Source organism: Astyanax mexicanus, chromosome 12, assembly GCF_023375975.1.
Source record: "Astyanax mexicanus isolate ESR-SI-001 chromosome 12, AstMex3_surface, whole genome shotgun sequence".
In the NCBI taxonomy this organism is placed as follows: Eukaryota; Metazoa; Chordata; class Actinopteri; order Characiformes; family Acestrorhamphidae; genus Astyanax; species Astyanax mexicanus.
In genome coordinates, this window is record NC_064419.1 from 3,535,425 (window position 1) to 3,555,789 (window position 20,365).

The following is a 20,365-nucleotide window of genomic DNA, read 5'->3' on the forward strand; positions in this document are numbered from 1 at the left end:
TCCTGTGCCTTACTTATTAGGGCCTCACTAATATTAAATGTTTGTGTCGATATTAATTATAGAGAGCTTAAAATGTCATAATGTTATTGATACTGATTCATTCAACATGAATTCAATATTTTTTAATAGCTGATAATTACCATAATGGGATTTTAAATAGTGATACTCACACTGATTCATTCACACTTTAGATAATTGGATTCAAAGTGAATCTGAACATGGATTGAATAGCTGATATTAACACCATGATGGTATTTTAGTTAGTGATGTCCATACTGATTAATTTAAAATGAATAAAAATATATATATAATAGCCGAAACTCACTGTAATGGTGTTTTGGTTAGAAGTACATATACATGATTATTCAAAATGTTTAAAATGAATGAAAAATGAATCAGTCGATTAATCTAATCTGATTTAATGTTTCTAAATCAGTATTATCAGTGTTTAATATCATCCCAGTTTAAATTCACATTTGTAATTTGATACTTCTAGCTTCTGGAGTTGGTTCCTCTCAATTTTATGTCTTAATCTGTTGGTCTCTATTGGTTCTTGTGTCTATTAGCTGAACACCACCATCTTTACCTTCAGCTCAGCTTTACAGTAAAACAACTAAAACCACCACTTTGTATTGCTGTAAAATCACAGAGTGTCTCTGGAGCAACTGTTTTATTGTCTTTCTAATATTTATTTTTCTGTTCTCATATTTATTTTCCCAATTTGGTACATTTGGCTATATGAAGGAGATTTCAATGAGATTCACAGTTCAGATACACTCTCTGAAGTAAAGGTTACTAAAAATGTTTTTTTTTTTATCAGTCCCATAGATATAGAATAGTTGGAACCCTAAATAAATAAATTGTCAATCTGAGGAAGTATTATAAAGTTTGAAAAAAATAATCCCAAACCTAGAACTATACATCCAAACCAAGAACATCTTTAGGAACCTTTATTTTTTTAAAGAGTGTATACTCTTCGGATTAGTCAACACAGTAAAACCACCAGGTAACTCCAATAAAGTGGATTTTTTAAACTTTTAAACATTTAAACCAGTGCTTTTTTTGTTTAGTATGGAATGCTGTTGCTACCCAGCATGCTTTGTGTCCAAATGTCCATGCATGCTCACTGAAATCAGTTCATAACACACTTATGTCTAAGATTTTGCAGTTAGTTTAAAATACAATCATTCAACTCCTTTTACCAGCAAGAAATGTCCCTCTCCAAGGGTAAATAATAATAATAAAATTATAGTCTATGTATTTGAGCAAATGGTTGATTTTGGATATATATATATATATTCTGATTTAAGCTTTAATTAAAATAATTCTATAAAAAAAAAATCATGTTCACACTCTTACTGATTCAGACATGGCGTTCTAATTATTATCAATATTTTTTGTATTTAAAAAAAGGGCAAGCATAAGTGCACCCAGTACCCAATATCAAAATATATATGCAAAATATATGCAAATTTAACAATTTAAACCACTTTAGAATGTGGTCTGATGCCCTGTTTACACCTACGCTCTTCACCAGAGTCTTGAATATCAGGATTATATCTGAATAAATCCATATAAAGCCGTATAAAAAGACATTTAACAACTAAAAATAAAACCACACCAGTAATAATGGCAACTCAACAAGCTAATTTGCATATTCCATCCCACAAAGCGATACGATTTCAGTCTGACTAACCAGAATAGCCCCGATTCATTTGAGTGTTCAGTTGGCAAATTAGGAATCTGAGTGTAGTTTACTGATTTATAGAATTTAAAGGAGCAGTTTGGTGAAAAATCTAACAAACGTGATTAATCTCTGCCCTCTGATGCAGCTGATCAGTCGAGACATGTTTGATGTTCGATTCGTGCTTCTATAGATGATATTAAGAGATGATATGAGGCTAAAATTGATTTTTTCTCACCTAATTTGGAAAGCCAATTACTTAATTACACTCAGTGAGAGCATGGTCAATTGTCCTCTCTCGGACTCCGGCTGCTGATGTGCTGATCTGAAAAGTAGGGATTCAAACCAGTGATCCTTGGATCATAGTGGCTAACATTTCTAACAAACTCTGGACTGTCACCAGACAAATCGAAGTAGATAACAACATTGTGTTTTGTATTTTAGTCCTAAAACACAAATTTCTCTACAGAGATACAAAAAATAGTGGGTAATACTAAGTCCTTTTGTACTAAAATGTTGAAATTTTTGAGGTCCAAGTAGGAACTTTTCAACAAATCAAGTTTAAAACCCAAGCTCAGAATCCAAGATGGCTACATCACACATCAACAGTAGTAAAAGTAGAATTTGATGTCAAATTTTCCATCCAAAAATCCACTGGCTCATTAAATACATCTGAAATCAGTGATGAATCACAATAATCACATTAATAATCACCAAACTGCTGCTTTAAATCTTACTAGTTTCTTCATTTATTCCAAAAATTACCTTTAACTCCCTGTTAGCCTTTAGAGCAGAACTGTTCATTCTGTCAGAAAGTTACTGACCCGTCCACCAAACTGCATGTGAATGTGTTTTAACTGGACTTTTATCACCAGTCAGTGGATTCGGTTTCATCTCAAGAAATATCTTTATTTAAAGAAGGTTTCATTCTAATCACATGTGACACTGAGAACCCTGCAATTAAAAGTTAAAGGTCCAAGTTGTTTAGGGCAGAAGATTGAGAATCTCAGGTGTTTTTTCTATATTTAATCTACTTGATTCAACTTTGTTCACAATTTCCACATTAAATATAGATGTGTATATATATATATATTAAATACCCAAAGTTGTCTGGACACTCCTTCTAAGAAGCTTCCTAAATTTCACTGTAGAAAGTTCCATATAAAACATACTAAATACATTTGTTTGTGTATATTTTACTCCATATCTTAAGTAAATATTATCCTTTAACAGCTAAAATGTCTTAGTAAGTTGTATCTTTCCTATTGGCCCCTTCCTATCTTTTTTTTTTTTTGCATAGTGGGCGTGTCCTCCCACCCCTGCAGTGTTGTAGGCTATAAGAGCAAGTCACAAGTTTCTACTTCCAGTATTCACCTGTTTTACATCTACAGTTAAATTCTTTAAAATATAAGGCTAGCTATGATTTTACAGTACTTCATTGGCAACTGAAGACAGCAAACGTTTAAACTACAGTAAAGTACATAAATATATTGTAAAGAACATTTGTAGGATTATATTTGTATCTTTTTATGCCAAAAAATACTCAAAAAACTGTAATACTCTGCTTTTTTTTTTTACAGTAACATTTCGTATTATACAGTAACTTACTGTAATCTTTCTCCACAGTGAACTACTGTGATATTACAATCCTTTATTTGTAACTTTTTATGATATTAATTTTTACAGTGTAGTTTTTGTTTATATTTGCTTTAAATACAGCTCTGGAACAAATGAAGAGACCACGCCATATTCTTAATCAGTTTCTCTGATTTTACTATTTATAGTTATATAGTTTATAGTATATATATGTTTGAGTAAAATGAACATTGTTGTTTAATTCTATAAACTACAGACAACATTTCTCCCAAATTCCAAATAAAAATATTGTCATTTAGAGCATTTATTTGCAGAAAATGAGAAATGGCTGAAATAAGCTTTCAGACCTCAAATAATGCAAAAAAAAAGTTCATATTCATAAAGTTTTAAGAGCTCAGAATATAATTCAATATTTGGTGGGATAACCCTTGTGGTTTTTAATCACAGTTTTTAAATCATGCATCTTGGCATGCTCTCCTCCTCCACCAGTCTTACACACTGCTTTTGGATAACTTTATATATACACATTTACTCCTGGTGCAAAAATTCAAGCAGTTCAGTTTGGTGGTTTGATGATCAGTGTGTGATCATCCATCTTCCTCTTGATTATATTTCAGAGTTTTTCAATTTGGTAAAATCCGAGAAACTAATCATTTTTAAGTGGTCTCTTATTTTTTTTTCCAGACCTGTATATCTATCTCTCACTCCTAGCATTAAGCATTTTGCCAATCGGTTCATATACCGTATTGTAGGTCAATAGATTGATTGCTTTCAGAATGCATTTAATTGCATTAGAAGGGGTGTCCACAAACATTTGGACATATTCTCTCAAACATGATTTGCTCGTGTTAAAAACTCTCAACTAGAAACATCTAGTAATTTAGTCAATTTCGCCCCTCACTGCCCTCTCTCACTGCAGCCTGATGAGGTCTGATGCTGATGGCTGATGGTGCCCACGGTCCGTGCATGCTAAACCACGAAAGCACGGACTGTTCCGGACAGTGTTTCACCCTGCGGCAGTGAGCGCGCTCACTACTGGGGGCTTGTTAGGTCTAGGGAAAGGACAATGTGTTCTATACCCAGAAAGGAGAGAGAGAGAGAGAAGGAGAAAGAAAAAAAAAGAAAGAGAGAGAGGGAGGATCTATCTTTTCATGAAATCGCCATGTTATTACTGAGTTCATGTCACCTTCATTCTAATATTACGTCTAATATTAGTCTCAGGGATGCTGTTGGTAGTGTAGCTAGCTGTGTGTGTGTGTGTGTTTCTGTGTGTGATAGAAAAGAGTGGCCTGTATGTGGATTATGAATGTGTGTGTGTGTGTGTGTGTATAAGTGTGTGTGAGCCCTTGTCTGTCCTTGTATGTGTGTGGTGACTTATCAGAGTGTGTGTGAGTCCTACATGAACGTGCAGTGAAGCTGTGCTGTTCTGTGTGAGTGTGTCCTCGAGGGAGGAAAGTGTAACCTAAAAAAAAAAAAATCTGGTCGTGACGTTATTGTATGCGTTCTAGAGACATAACATGATACCTCAGCCACAGGGACTTTTATTATCTCTCTTTATTTTATTATTACATTTTTTTTTTCTTGTTACCTTTTTCCATCCAGAATCCGTTCAGGTCACAGTTAGAGGACAAAGCAGCAAAGCAGATTTCCCCATCATGCCTCTCTGATGATGCTTTTACTAGTTATCCTTGATTTGTCTTCAGTCCCGTTCTATAATCTTGTGATTCATATCTATTCATTTATTATTATTATCTCTATATTATCTATATTTTGGCTTTAAGTATTAATTTAAGGATTATCTAACCAGGAACTTTGCCTCTTGAGATGTGCACATCTCGATTTCAAGAGGGGTCCTGGAGCTGACTGCCAAAGCAGGTAAACCTCTGATATCTAATGTCAGCATTTACACCTCTTAATACAGCCCAGCCCGAGAGTTACTCTGCCCGTAGCTACTGCAGCCGAGGGGGCGCACGTTCCGCCTAGTAGCGCAGCCAGCCAGCCAGCCAGGGCCTCGCCGTTAGCGGCAGCTTTAGCTTTAGCCGTTAGCGCAGTAGAGCTGCCCTCTCTGGTACAGGAGCAGTGCACAGCATGGTGGGAATGGGAGTCCAGACCAGGGCACACATGAAGGGGAACGTAGTTCTCAGTTTAACATGGGCCACACCTCCAGTAGCCTCCCGTCTCCCCAGTCTAACCCCACTAAACACAAACACTACATTAATAAAGCCGCATTAACCCAAACCGACCAGAGAGTAAACACCCAGACAGCAGATCCACCAGAGGTGGATGTTCCTCAAATCCTTAAATCCAGACTGAGTTTGGTACTGAATCAAATACAGTAGATGGTCAGCGTTGTTTAGTATTACTCAGGCTACAACATAGCTACAACATATCCTGTTATTATTTATATTTGGCCATTTAAATCAGTAATGGCTTTATAACAATAGGTCCTGTTTCTTAAAGGGCCCATATCCTTCTATTCTGATCTTGTCTATGATTATGTTTAAGCATTCTGAATAAGGATGTAAGGATTCAAGAATTCAATTTTATTTGTCATATATGATGTGGAACAAAATTGTAATCAAACGATCCAGTTAACACTCAACGAGCGATTGTTAAAATAAGATAAATGAAAGATAAAATAAAAAAAGAAGAAAACAAGAAAAAATGAATAAAAAAGGAAGTCAAGAGTGCAAGTTTTAGCAAGCTATAGCAGCATGATATGAAGTGTGAATGAAATGTCCAAAAATCAGCAGCAATGGACTCCTCTAAACAGCTACCTACTTATTCAAACAAAATATAAGTGGTGCAAACAAAGCAGGCATCTGTTTCCTCAGTTAGTAATGTAATAATGTACTCATAAAATGGTAGATTGGAGGTCAGGTGAAGAATCTAGAAGACCAAGAAATCTTTCATAGAGATTGGCTTATAGGATTTAGCAGACTTTGGAGTGATGGTGCACTACTCTACTGTGCAGCGATACCTGAAGCATTGTGGTAGAAGGATCATCAGAAGAAAGCCATTGAAGAAATAAGAAGAACCAGAAGAAAGCTACTGAAGGACCATTTAAACAAGTATTTGGTAAATGGATCTTTTTGCCCACAGTGATCAAAGGTGTGCTTTGGATAAAGAAGATATCCTTGTTGGGCATTGGGATGACTCTATCATGTTTGGCGCTGGACTTGAAACACCTGGAAGATAAGAAAGATCAAAAAGGAATGGTTATTCCGGTTGGAGCTGACAGAAAGGCTACAGTAACTCAGATAGACCCCCATTCTGTACAATTGGAATGAGCTGAAAAGCATCTCAGAAGAATGAACAACACGTCCAAGCTTGAGGTGGATAAGGGTTTTTCATCAGATGATAATGGGGTTTCGTCATCTGTCAGCCAAGAACAGAAAGCTGAGGCTGCAGTGGACTGCAGATGATGTTAATGGACACAGCACAAATCCACGAGCACCACCTACCGGAATCAACAGTCCAGACTGGTGGAGGTTGTGTAGTGATGTGGAAATTTTATTTTTTATTTTTTGGATACTTCAGGAACATTAAAACCACTCAATCGAAGCTTTACTATTACTACGATTACTATTGCTGACAATGTGCATCCCTTTATGAACACAGTTTGCCATTTTTTTAAAGCGAAGCAAGGTATAACCCAGTATTAGTATTAGCCAGTAATGTTCCTAATAAGGTGCTGATATGGTATCTATGGTATAATTGGTCACCCTGTATCATACAGGAAATGGATGGCAAAATGCAATCAAATCCTCACAGCAATGCTCTATAATCTAGAAGCCTAAAAAGCCATAACTGGACAGTTGAGACATTTACAAGACAGTGTAGAGATGTAGAGATATTTTTATACCAATACTTTTGTCTATATAGTGAGTGTATGTACAGTAAATGGATTTACAGCTGATATAAACTGGACTGGGGCGTTAACAACAGTAAGGAATGTGTTGAGCAGTTTTACATATATATATTTAAATATATACAGCTCTGGAAAATATAAACAGACCACTTCAGTTTCTGAATCTTTTTTTTTTTTTCAGATTTTGCTATTTATAGGTAAATGTTTGAATAAAATGAACATTGTTGTTTTGTTCTATAAACTACAGACAGTTTTTTTCTTGAATTCCAGATAAAAATATTGTCATTCAGAGCATTTATTTGCAGAAAATGAGAAATGACATGGCAAAATGAAATAACAAAAATGATGCAGTGCTTTTAAAACTCAAATAATGCAAAAAAAACTAGTTCATATTCATAAAGTTTTAAAAGTTCAGAAATCAATATTTGGTGGAACAACCCTTGTGTTTTTTAATCACAGGTTTTTTTATGCACATTGGCATCATGTTCTCCTCCACCAGTCTTACACACTGCTTTTTGTTTTGGATAACTTTTTGCTGCTTTACTCCTGGTGCAAAAATTCAAGCAGTTCAGTTTGGTGGTTTGATGATGATTGTGATCATCCATCTTCCTCTTGATTATATTATAGAGGTTTTTAATTTGGTAAAATTGTCAAAAACCTCATTTTTTAAAAGTGGTCTCTTATTTTTTTTCCAGGGCTCTATATATAACATGTTTCTATCTACATTAAGCTATTTATTTTAGACACAAAAAATGATATGGGCCCTTTAAGAAATTACAGTTTTACAGTTTTACCTATATCCTGATATCTGTTAATTATTAAACTATACCACAGGAAAGGCACGCTTTTGTGTTGAATTCAGCATGTATTTGCACCAAATAGAGCTTAAAGAAATTGTGAATGGCCATTCTCAAGACAAGCTATGTAGATATAATAGATATATTATATTATTATATAATATATTCCGTATTACAGTGGTGAACAGGTATTTGAGTCCCATTTGTGCTCTTTAAACAAACTGACCATAAACTAACCACAACTAGTAACCTATGGACGTGCCTGGTCACTAACTGTTGTAACTAATATGTTTTGATTGGCTTCTCTAAACGTTAACACCGCACTCAACCCAGCGGTTGTGCTGAGACCATACTGTATATAGCCCTGTTTGATACATGTCGCTAATCAAAAGCTTAACAGTGCCCTCCTCTCTTTACCACTATCTAACATCACATGTATGCAAGCAAAACACACAGCGACAACCAAACTTACCCCTTACATTACGACTAACCCGCCTGATTGTGAATGCGAACGCAGCTTTCACTAGAATAAGACAAAAACAAGAAAAAGTAAAAAAAAAAAAAAAAAGTAAAAAAATGTAAAATCAGGCAAGAACAACCCCCTTCCCCCACCCTGACCTCTTTCTTTCACACAAACTTTCAGTCAGGTGCTCCTTTCTCTCTCTCTTTCTGCTTTCTTTCCTCTCTTTATTTCTCTTCCTCTCTCTCTTTATTCTTTTTAATTCTCTCTTGCACTTTCTGTCTCACTCTCTTTCACTCTCTCTCTTTCTCTCACACACTCTCTCTTTCTCTCTCTCTCTCTCTCTCTCTCTCTCTCTCTCTCTGTCTCTGTGCAGTTGGTGCTGTATGTATGTAAGTGTGTTGGTGTGTACTGGGCAGCTTGGGCCCGCAGTGTTGAGTGTTTCTTACGCTGCTCTCCTGCCTGCAGGGCCCGGCCTGGCGTTCATAGCGTACCCTAAAGCTGTGTCTCTGATGCCCGTGGCACCGGTCTGGGCAGCCCTCTTCTTCTTCATGCTGCTGCTGCTGGGGCTGGACAGTCAGGTTAGTGACCTTTGGCAGGCCTTGTCTGTGAATTTCTTCTGTCCCGTGACTTTTGGCACATCCACATAAGCGTGTGGGCCCAGTGAATATGACATACAGTGAATAGCCCTATTTAAGAAATATTCTAAACCATATTATACCACAGTTAGTTCCGACCCTGCAATGTGATTGGCTGAGAGGCGTTCTATGAGCGCCGTTATCAGCCGGTAATGCACTGTAACCGAAACTCTCTCCATGTACAGTATTACTCCACCACATACAGTACAGGTAACCTAGCAGCGATGCAGCGCTTACAAGTCAAACAGCACAAACGCAGCTACAAACAGAACAGAGCAGCAATGGAACTATTTTAACTGGCGCTTTTTATAGTTTTTTTTATAACCAAACAGATCCTATTTTCTCCTCCTCTTTAACTCAAAATCTTTCAATAAACAGCAATAGATAATGGAACTGTGGTATAATGACAATAATCCACTGCCAATATTGTGTATTATTGCCTAATTTAGGCATTAACTACTTAACTAAATAAAGGAAAAAATATCCTCAAGTGCATTCGCAAAAAAACGTCAAAAACAGTATGATGAAACTGGCACTCATCAGGAATGCCCCAGGAAAGGAAGAGCAAGAGTTAGTCTGTTACACAAGATAAGTTAATCAGAGTTACCAGCCTCCACAGAGTATATTGGTTTGTTTAACACTTTTTTAAATTACTACATGATTCCTTATGTGTTCCTTCATAGTCTGGATGGCTTTGGTATTGACAAAATACAAGAAAAATAAATGAAAGAAAAAAGATTAAATGAGAAGATGTGTCTAAACTTTTGACTGGTAATGTACATATACAAGATTTTTGCACAAACGCTGCAGTGGACAACAACTGTATTCCTTTAAATTACATTATATACTTATTGCTCAGTTTGTACTACTATTAAGAGCCTTTATTTTGTGTAATAATTGTTATGTAAGTACCATAAAACTAATTTATAGGTTACTGTATGTGGTGAGGGGCTGTTTTTGCCCACAGGTTAATACAGTAGGCTGTTTATTCTAAAGGCCATTAGACCAGGAAAAAGTGTTTAGTTTACAACTGACTCACAGTGAAGTGGAACAAGTGAAAAAGCTTTCCAACACCTCAAAAATTCCCCTAAAAATGTTCCACTTCCACTTTTGGAGGGGAGACTTTATGGAGCTGGAATCTTTTGTACTTCCAGTGAATTATCATACTGTATATCAACCATGTTTCCCTTAGGGGATAAATCAGGTTTGCCTGCTTTTTAGATTTAAAGATTAGATTTTATTTCGTTTTATTTAGACATACAGTACCAGTCAAAATTTTAGACACAAATTAAATTCAGTCACCTGGAATTCTTCAAGAGTTAATTACATGAATTTCCTGCCTCTTAATAAAGTGTTTGAGAGCATCAGTTAAAGTAAAGTAGTGAAGAGGTAGAGTTACAGGTATACAGTGAATAGTGAATATTTGAGTAATGTTCGAATCCAGATTATGAAAAGCAACAACTACTCAACCGAGTTAAGAAAAAAATACTTTAGGAAAAAAGGAGGGTCAGTCAATCCGGATAAATTAAAAAACTTTGAAAGTATAAAGTTATCTAAAAGCAGTGTGTAAGACTGGTGGAGAAGAATATGCATCAAAACTGTGATTAAAAACCAGGGTTATTCCACCAAATATTGATTTCTGAACTCTTAAAATCTAAAACTTTATGAATATGAACTTGTTTTCTTTGCATTATTTGAGGTCTGAAAGCTCTGCATCTTTTTCTCATTTTCTGCAAATAAATGCTCTAAATAACTATATATTTATTAAGAATTTGGGGGAAATGTTGTCTGTAGTTTATTGAATAAAACAATAAAACAAGTTCATTTTACTCAAACATATACCTATAAAAAGCAAAATCAGAGAAACTGATTCAGAAACTGAAGTGCTCTCTTCATTTTTCATTTCATTTTTCCAGAGCTGTATATAAAATGACTTAAAAGGTTGGTTGTGATTATTTGTTAGATTAGACGGCTCAATTCACTGTAGTGTTATATCTGTGGTTTTATTGCAGATTCAGCTTTCTGTTATCATTATACAGAATCAGGCAGTTAAATATGTTTTTTTATGTGGTTAAACAGTCACAGACAGTGTGATCAATCTAACACGATGTGTTTATCTTCTTTTACAGTTTGTTGGAGTGGAAGGTTTTGTAACTGGCATTCTTGATCTTTTCCCTGGAAAGTATTACATGCGTTACCGTCGAGAAATCGCTGTGGCGATCTGTTGTTTATTGTGCTTCATTATAGATCTCTCCATGGTTACACAGGTAAGTGTGCTGTGTAAAGTGTTTATTGATTAACAGAGCTAGACTGTGTGGACTGTGTATTTATTTGAATACACAGTTATGGTGAATTTGTTTGCAGTTTAACAGTAATTGTTTGTTTTTCTTATTCAGAATTCAGGACATTCCAGCAGCTCTAACCCTGTTTTTTTCTGTTTGTGTCTGTGTGTGTTTTGCTGTGCAGGGGGGGATGTACGTCTTCCAGCTTTTTGACTATTATTCAGCCAGTGGTATGACCCTGTTGTGGCAGGCATTCTGGGAATGCGTGGTTGTCGCCTGGGTTTATGGTAATGCTCACTGACACCACTTCATATCATGATAATAAGAACTTCCCATTTTAGATTTCAGACACAGTTTCATTGTTACGCTCTGGATAAAGTTGCCCTTAGTTTATTTTTTTTAATAGGCTCAGCCACAGAGCTCTATGAAATATATAACACCCAATAAAATCAAGGCAAAGTCCAAAACTACTTTTTTTGTCTGAATGTTAATGTTAATTAAAATCTAAAAGTTTTTTTCCATTCTAAAATGTACATATATGTACATATATTACTATAATAACTATTATTATCGACCATCAATATATCGGTCTAAAACTAAGCTATACCACTCATTAAGAACAATATATTGAGTATATATATGTATTTACCGTGGTAAAACAAAATATGTGGGACGAACCACTCAGGGTTCCTCAATATAGCCCTATAGCGCCGTTTACTAGCGCTAAGTGTCACCTAGTTGCTTGCCCCAAATTCCACATTAGAAGGGAAACAGCGACACCCTTGTTCCTTACTATTGTTGCTTAAAATGCGCCTTTTGTATGAAAATAGACCAGAAAATATACGTTATTGATAAAACATAGTTAGCGCTGCTGCTAACCGTGGCTAGAATTAGAAGGGAAACATGGCGACACCCTTGTTCCTTACTTTTGCTGCCTAAAATGTGCCTTATAATCCGGTGCATCTTATGTATGAAAATAAACCAGGAAATAGACGTTCATTGATAGTGCATTCGTAAAATACAATACATGCAAATGACTGTTTGGTGAATACAGGCATTACAGATCAACTGAGAGATAAAAAGTAATAGACTTTAGAATTTACTGCATTTGTTTAACTCACTGAGAGATACACACAATTCTTTTTTTTTTCAGTGTATTTCTATATTAGCATGTCCGTGCTGTCCCAATGCCTGGTGAAGGCAGTAAAACTTTCTTGCACGGCTTGAGAAAAGAAAATTACTCTTTTTAATTTGATTTGATTGATTTTTGATTGATTTACATCTGGAACAATGGCTTCCTTCCAACACAAAATCCTTCAAAACATTTAAAAATCACATACTATCGACTTTATTTGTTTCCTTAACACAACCAAGAGCCAGGTCTACATTTCTAAGTGCACTACAGAGTCAGAAACTTGCCCACTTCCTGCCAAAATCCCCTTTCCTCCAGTTAAAGCTTTGTCCCTCTCTGTGTGTGTGTCTGCAGGTGCTGACAAGTTCATGGATGACATCGCCCGTATGATCGGTTACCGGCCTTTCCCTTGGATGAAGTGGTGCTGGTCGTTTATTACTCCATGTGTTTGCATGGTGAGATCCCTTCTGGATGTACAGTATATTTCCACGCCTTTCATCTCCAGCGTCTCTCTCACTGATTCACATCTGGTTTTAAACTGAACCAAGTGTGCAGAAGCAGGGGAACACTTGACACTATGGCTGCGTCCTTAACTCTTTTCACTCTACTGTACTCATTTAGTAGTGCTAAAAATGTTAATAAAAACCATAGTGGAAAATATCTTACAAAGTTTAATATTGCTTCTAGTTATCTAGATTAAGGGAAACCATTTCATTCCATCCATTAGTATTGTTTATGTAGTGCTGATTTTGCATGGTAGGAAAATTTGATTAAGGGAATTTATATCTTGATAACTCGATAGCTGATTGTCTAATATAGGGAATAGTCATTAGGGAACATTTAATTCCTTATAATATTGTTCTGTATAGTTCCCCTCATTTTCTAATGTAGGCAATAGTGTTTAAGTGCTTAATTGTGTATTATTATTATTATTATTATTATTATTATTATTATTCCCTATAATAATGTTCTTTATAATATTCCTGATTGTTTAACAAAAGCAGTAGCATTTAGAGAACCATTTCTTGCCATTTTATGAATGTTTAATATGACTTCTAAATTTAATACATAGGAAAAGGGACCATTTAATTGTTGATAATAGTCTTATCTTTAGTGCTCTTAGTTAAGTATTATAGTAATAATGATTATGGGTCCAATTTTTGTTACTAATATAGTGAGAAACAGTGTTTCTGGTTGTATAAGGTAGGAAATAATAATTAGGCGTTGCTTCTGTTCACTATAATAGTGTTCTATATATTGCTCCTGTCTTGACTGTTAGGAATATTAATAACAAGACCATTTTTGCCTACAATTTGCCCTCAAACAGCATCACTAAGGTTAGCTAGCTCATCGCTAACGTTAGCTAGCTCGTCACTAATGGTAATTCTCTTCCTATAACATTAGTATTTTAGCTAGCTTGTCACTAAGGTTAGCTAGCTTGTCACTAATGTTAGCTAGCTTGTCACTAAGGTTAGCTAGCTCATCGCTAAAGTTAGCAAGCTCTTTGCTAGCTTTAGTTCACTTCCCATGAACATTAATGTGTAATTTAGCTCATTCTAAAGTTAGCTTGGCACTAGCTTTAGTACTATCCCAGGTAACATTAGTATTTTAGCTAGCTCGTTGCTAAGATTAGCTAGCTTGTTGCTAACTTTAGTACTCTTCCTGATAACATTAGTATTTTAGGTAGCTTGTTTGTATGGATAGCTAGCTTGTCACTAAGATTAGCTAGCTCGTTGCTAACATTAGTACTCTCCCTGATAACATTAGTATTTTAGTTAGCTTGTCACTAAGATTAGCTAGCTCATTGCTAACTTCAGTACTCATCATGATAACATTGGTATGTTAGTTAGCTTGTTGCTGTGCTAGCTTGTCACTAAGATTAGCTAGTTTTGTTGCTAACTTTGGTACTTTCCCTGATAACATTAGTATTTTAGTTAGCTCGTTGCTAAGGTTAGCTAGCTCATCACTAGCTTTAGTACTCTCCAAGGTAACATTAGTATTTTAGTTAGCTTGTTGCTAAGGTTAGCTAGCTCGCCACTAGCTTCAGTTCACTTCCCAGTAACATTAGTGTGTAATTTAGCTTGTTCTAAAGTTAGCTAGCTTGTCATTAGCTTTAGTACTATCCCAGGTAACATTAGTATTTTAGCTAGCTCGTCACTTAGATTAGCTAGCTTGTTGCTAACTTTAGTACTCTCCCTGATAACATTAGTTTTTTAGTTAGCTCGTTGCTGTGGTTAGCTAGCTCGCTACTAACGTTAGTTAGCAGCTGTTTAAAATATAGGGAATACTAATAAGGGCACTATCTAATGGTGCTGATGTTCTAATATAAGAGTAGTTATTAAGGAGGTATTTTATAGTATTCTCTGTAGTGCTTCTATTTCTCATATGTCTCCTTTTTCTCCTGTTGCTTCTACAATGTTTAGTATTGATTTTCTAATGTAGGTCAAAGTGATCTCAGACACAGCAGCACCGCTCTGTAAAACTGAGGGAATGAGTAACAGGGGTTAACTGTACAGGAAAGCAAACTTTTCACCTCATAGCATGCTGCTGTGTTTAATAATTAAAGGATGCTGATGCTCTGAGTTCAGAAACGGGTCACATCGCTCAGCTTCTGCTGTTAGACAGTAATCAGTAATGCAGCTGAGGTGTGAAGTACAGTAGTTTTAAGTAGTACACGGTATTTTATTGTGTGTTCCTCTCTCTCTGTGCTTTCTCTCAGGGTATATTTCTGTTTCACCTGCTGAACTACAAGCCTCTTACCTACAACAATGTGTATGTGTACCCGTGGTGGGGGGAGGTGATTGGATGGTGTCTGGCTCTCTCCTCCATGCTCTGCATCCCCGTTAGTCTCGTCTACAAACTCTCCGGAGCCAAGGGAACCTTCAGAGAGGTGCGGCACACTATTAAGGATTATATATTTTCTGTAATAACTCATATTTTGATAGGGATGTATCATCAGACATTAGAAATTAAGAAAACATGCTGATCAGCAGAGCTTCAGCCAGTATTTTTTTTACTTGAATTTGTGGTACATCACAGAAATCTGCGTAGGTTGTAGCCTCCGAATCTGCCCACTGCCATTCCCTCAGTCCCATTTCCACATTCAGGGTTGCCAAGTATAGACTGCAGCATGCAAACAGTGTGCTACAGCCATGAAAACAGGCGAGCTGGCTATTTATTTTTTTATGCTGAACAGGTCATCACTAAGCTTCAGTAAGGTTGCTTAGTAGAGTTGGGGATTTAAAAAATCGAACTGTATATATTTACTGATTAGCTACAGAGGAAGACTCATCGTCATGAGCTTTGTGTCCTGGGCAGAAAACTCTATACAGTGTTTGAAAATTGGACTTTTGTAGCCATTTCACACACTCGCTCACTTTTATTACATTTATAATGATTTTTTTACACTGTTTAAAAATGCTGTCTCAATGTCAATATCAGGAAACAAAAAGCAAATATATTTCATTTATTTTAAAATAAAATATTTTGGTGTGGTATGTTAATGTTGGTGAAGTTATAAAAATGATAAAAGTCACTCTGAGGGTGCTTTAAAACAAAAATTAAATCAGACAAACACACAAAATAAAGAAAATCAAAAGAGAGCTAATTTTCATACAGTATATCAGTCAAAAATGTTCACAAATGTCTTCTTTTATTGTAGAGGATACAAAGAGTTTACAAATGTATCATACAAAAATTAATTGTAACAGTTTTTGCCAAGAAAAGCAAATATTTGGTGCTCAAGGAACATTGGCGTAGGAACCGGGGGGGATGGGTGGGACATGTCCCACCCAATATTTGTCCCCCCCAAAAAATTATATCGTTTCGCTCAGATCATCTGTACTATTAATGAGGAGACAGACCGGACCAATCACGGAGCAGGTTCAGGTATTAAGTCCCGCCTCTCAGTAGAAACATCCAATCAGCTTGCTGGTTTTGAGGCGCGCAGTGTGCTGGTGGGGGGGAGATTTAGCAGCGGGATCGGGATGCAGCAGCTTCAGCTGATTTTAAAACAGATCTGGATATACGGTGATTTTTCTAAAAGAAAGGTAACGGTAGGCTAACCACTTCAACTGTGATGATATGTTTCTGATAGCTGGATAAAAAGACTCGTCTCTGAATCAAAACACATTAATAAAAACCAACGGTGATTAATAAACTGCAGCTGTGTTAGTGAGTTAACTTAATTAGTTAGATTAGGAGTCAAGGTTAAAGAAAAAAATAAACTATATATGTAATGTTCAACTTGCCCTGTACCTAATCAGCTAATAACTATTTTATTTTCAAATTGTTTATTAATTTAGAAGTACAGGACTTATTGTGAGCTATAATGAACGAAAAAAATACAGAAAAAAATGATTATTTGTGATTAAAAGTAATTTCCACAAATGTTGTTCTAGGAAACTATAGGGTGGGTTTGGGTTCATATTGGCAAATGTGTCCCCCCCAATATCAAGCCCACTCCTACGCCCTTGTCAAGGAATAAATTAGGGACATAAAACACTTTGAATATTTGATCCTTAGAAGTGAAAATAGTAAATTAACAATTGTTTTTATTTTATTTTATTTTTTTATTTATCAGATATTTTATAAATCTACTAAAAATGTTTTAGCTTGAGATCAAACCACTCTTTATGAGGAACGGCGTGTAAATGTGGCTGTAGCCTTAGGTCATGTTACCTCATCAAAAAAATAAAAATAAGAGTCTTAAGGCAGCCTGGTTATATAACCATTATATAATGTTCCAGAGAGGCCCTAAAACTACTGTATCAAATGTTCTGTTAGTAAAAAATTTACTCACAAAGATCCCAGAACTTTCTGTTCACTGAGTGTAAAAATCACTAGTATTATTCTACTGTATTGATTCATATTGACTTCCATTCATTCTTTGACAGACCTTTTTAAATTTTTAACCCCCTTAACAGGACAGCATTTTTGTCAGTTTATCAATTTTCTGCCTGATATTACACACCAAAAGATTTACACCTAAATCTTGAAGATATAGAAAAAACATTACTACAAATTCTAACTGTAATTGTAATATAAACTTTAAAAATATATATATAAAATTGTCTCTTTCCTAAACTTCATTTTAAAATCAGAATTTTCATGAATACAAATCAAACAGTTCAAGTCCTGCAAACCGATAGTTTAGTTACGGTTTTCTAGTTTTTACTCAAACCTTTAGAATTTGGGTTTGATTCCTGTTACTGATCTTAAATTAATAATTTGAGTAGAGAGAAAACAGGCAGCTTTTTCAAGTCTTCAAAGCCCTCAGTTTTTAGAATAATGCCGAGAATAAAGGGGTTTGTATCACCTGTAGCCTGTATACAGGAAAAGGCATTTTAAGGGTTAACTTTACTGTACATAACAACTTCATGCAGGTTACTGAATAATGCACAGTTATTGGATAATAAAGCTTGTGATGTCGTAACTCCAGTATAAGCCAGTGTGCATGTCTTCGTTGTGCCCTGTATCCCAGTTGGGTCAGATTCAACAGAGCTGCTCTAAAATTAACCCTGGAAAAGAATGTTTCACTCCAGAAGGGTTCAAACGAACACTGGCGGGTTGTACTGTGTACACAGCGAGCGGTTAGATCGAGTGAGGAAGTTGTATTGAGCTCATGCCCACGATTCCCAGCACAGCTGCATATTTCCAGTGTCAAACCAAAATAAACTTCCACTTTAACCAACAGATAACAACCACACCAACCATCTTTCCAAACACAGTGATGTAGCAAAGCCAGCTGCATGAGTTCATAGTTCATAATCAATGAATGTCTATTTTCTGTTCTATTTTCATACATACGGCATATTTTAAGTGGATTATAAGACGCATTTTAAGTGACAATAGTAAGGAACAAGAGTTTTATCTTGTGTACCCTTTAATTCTTAAATTAAAACAAAACATTTTCTTTATTTGTGTGAGTAAAACACTTTGGTTTATTTACAGTAAGCTTAGATTACTGTTAGCAGCAGTGCTTAGCGCTAGTAAACGCCACCCGACAGCGATACACTGAGGAACCCTGAGTGTTCCAATAACCCAAGGCACTATCAGGTAGCGGTGTATCCCACGTAGCTTGTTTTAAAACAGTAAACACACAGACTACAGTACAATATATACATACCTCTGAACTGGGAAAGAGTTAGTGCCTAACGTGCTTAGTGTGGTTAGCGGCTAATGCTAATACTGCTCCAACCTTGGTGCTGGAGAAACTTTACTAAAAAAAAAAAAAAAACTCACCCTTATAATTCTGTTCTTCAGTGGAGTGGCTTTACTGCTACTTAAAACCTGACTGGTAGAGTTCATACATAAGGCCACTACAGATTTTTGATAAAAGTATAAAAAAAGTATAAAGGATTTGCGAAAAAATATGGTAAAATTTGGGTCAGCATTCCCTTAGTGAGTCATTATTGTCATGCGAAAGAAGTGCTGTGTTTAATTGGGGAAAGTGGGCTAATAGCTTTGTATCGATTTATTTTTACTTGAAATAGAATCTATATATAAATAGATGTGCCTTCCTTCACTGCAGTGCTGCTCAGCCCAAACATAGACGTAGAGAGAGAGAGAGAGAGAAAGAAAGAATGCTGGCTGAGAAATTCGAGTAGAAAGAAATATATAACAGACTCCTGGAAAGAAGGAAAGAATGAATGGAAAATACATCGGTGGAAAAGTCTTCAGCCATGACCTGTAAAACCAAAAAATCTCCAAAACTCCAAAAATCCCTGGTGACTTTAAAAATAATGAGGTCCAGCATTTGGTCCAGTTGATTCACTGTAAGTCTGTAAAGCTTCTCTCTGCTCGCAGTCCATTTACCACTGATTTATTCAGCATTCCATGAACATCAAACCACCATCTGCAGCGTAATTTATGACTCCATCTGGACTCCACTACCCAATTACGAGTTTCAGAGGCAGAAATGAAAAGCTGCAGCAGGTAGAACCTTTATGTCTAAAATAGCAGATCAGAATAATCCAGTTTGAGATATTAGAGCCTATTACTAGCCTGGGTTTATCATCACAGCTTTTGGCAGCTCTAAGTTGGAGCGAGGCTATTTAATTTAATAACACCACCTCCAGAATGTCTCTCGTTATGCCTATATCTGGAAAGAAAAACAGGAAATGGCCAGGTTGTAACACCTACGTGTCGTCTAGGGATCTTCATCATTTGAAATACAACATATAAAGTTATGAATCATATAGTAACTAATCCTGTACAATAGTGGAAACTCCTGCTCTTCTATCCTTTCCTGTGGCAGTCCTAATTAGTGCCAGTTTCATCATTATAATGTTTTTTTTTTTCTTCTCATAATCTGGATTCGAACATTACTCAAATATTCACTATTCACTGTATACCTGTAACTCTACCTCTTCACTACTTTACTTTAACTTATGCTCTCAAACACTTTATTAAGAGGCAAGAGGAAAGTAGGAAAGTAATTAACTCTTGATGAGTTCAGCACAGCTGTTAACTGAAAGCCTGAATTCCAGACAACTCTACCTTATAAAACTGACTGAGAAAATTCAGCTAATATGTGTAAAACTGTCTCTATCTAAGCAAGAGGTTCTACTTAAAATTTATACTGATTTGTTGTTCTTTATAGTTTGGATGATTTAAGTATTAATCTACAATACAGGACATTTTAAAATAATATAAAACTTAAACATAAATTTAAAATGTGTTCAAACTTTTACTGGTATTTGCTAAATTATATTGGAAATGTATTTAGATGGATTTACATCTCACGGTATATACAGTTCTGGAAAAAAATAAGAAACCACTTATGTTGCTACTTATAGGTTTATGTTTGAGTAAAATGAACATTGTTGTTTTATTTTATAAACTACAGACAACATTTCTCCCAAATAAAAATAGTCATTTAGAGCAAAAAATGAGAAATGTCTG

At 35.6% G+C, this 20,365-nt stretch overlaps 1 protein-coding gene across 1 annotated transcript in view; it reads left to right on the plus strand.

Annotated features, from left to right (window-relative positions):
- slc6a8 (solute carrier family 6 member 8) overlaps nt 1-20,365 on the plus strand; it is a 74,606-nt gene that overhangs the window by 46,455 nt on the left and 7,786 nt on the right. The window contains exons 8-12 of the mRNA XM_007245855.4: nt 8,877-8,989; nt 11,176-11,313; nt 11,513-11,615; nt 12,815-12,915; nt 15,180-15,350. Of these exons, the coding sequence (XP_007245917.1) occupies nt 8,877-8,989; nt 11,176-11,313; nt 11,513-11,615; nt 12,815-12,915; nt 15,180-15,350 (626 nt within the window). The remainder of the gene's footprint in view (nt 1-8,876; nt 8,990-11,175; nt 11,314-11,512; nt 11,616-12,814; nt 12,916-15,179; nt 15,351-20,365) is intronic.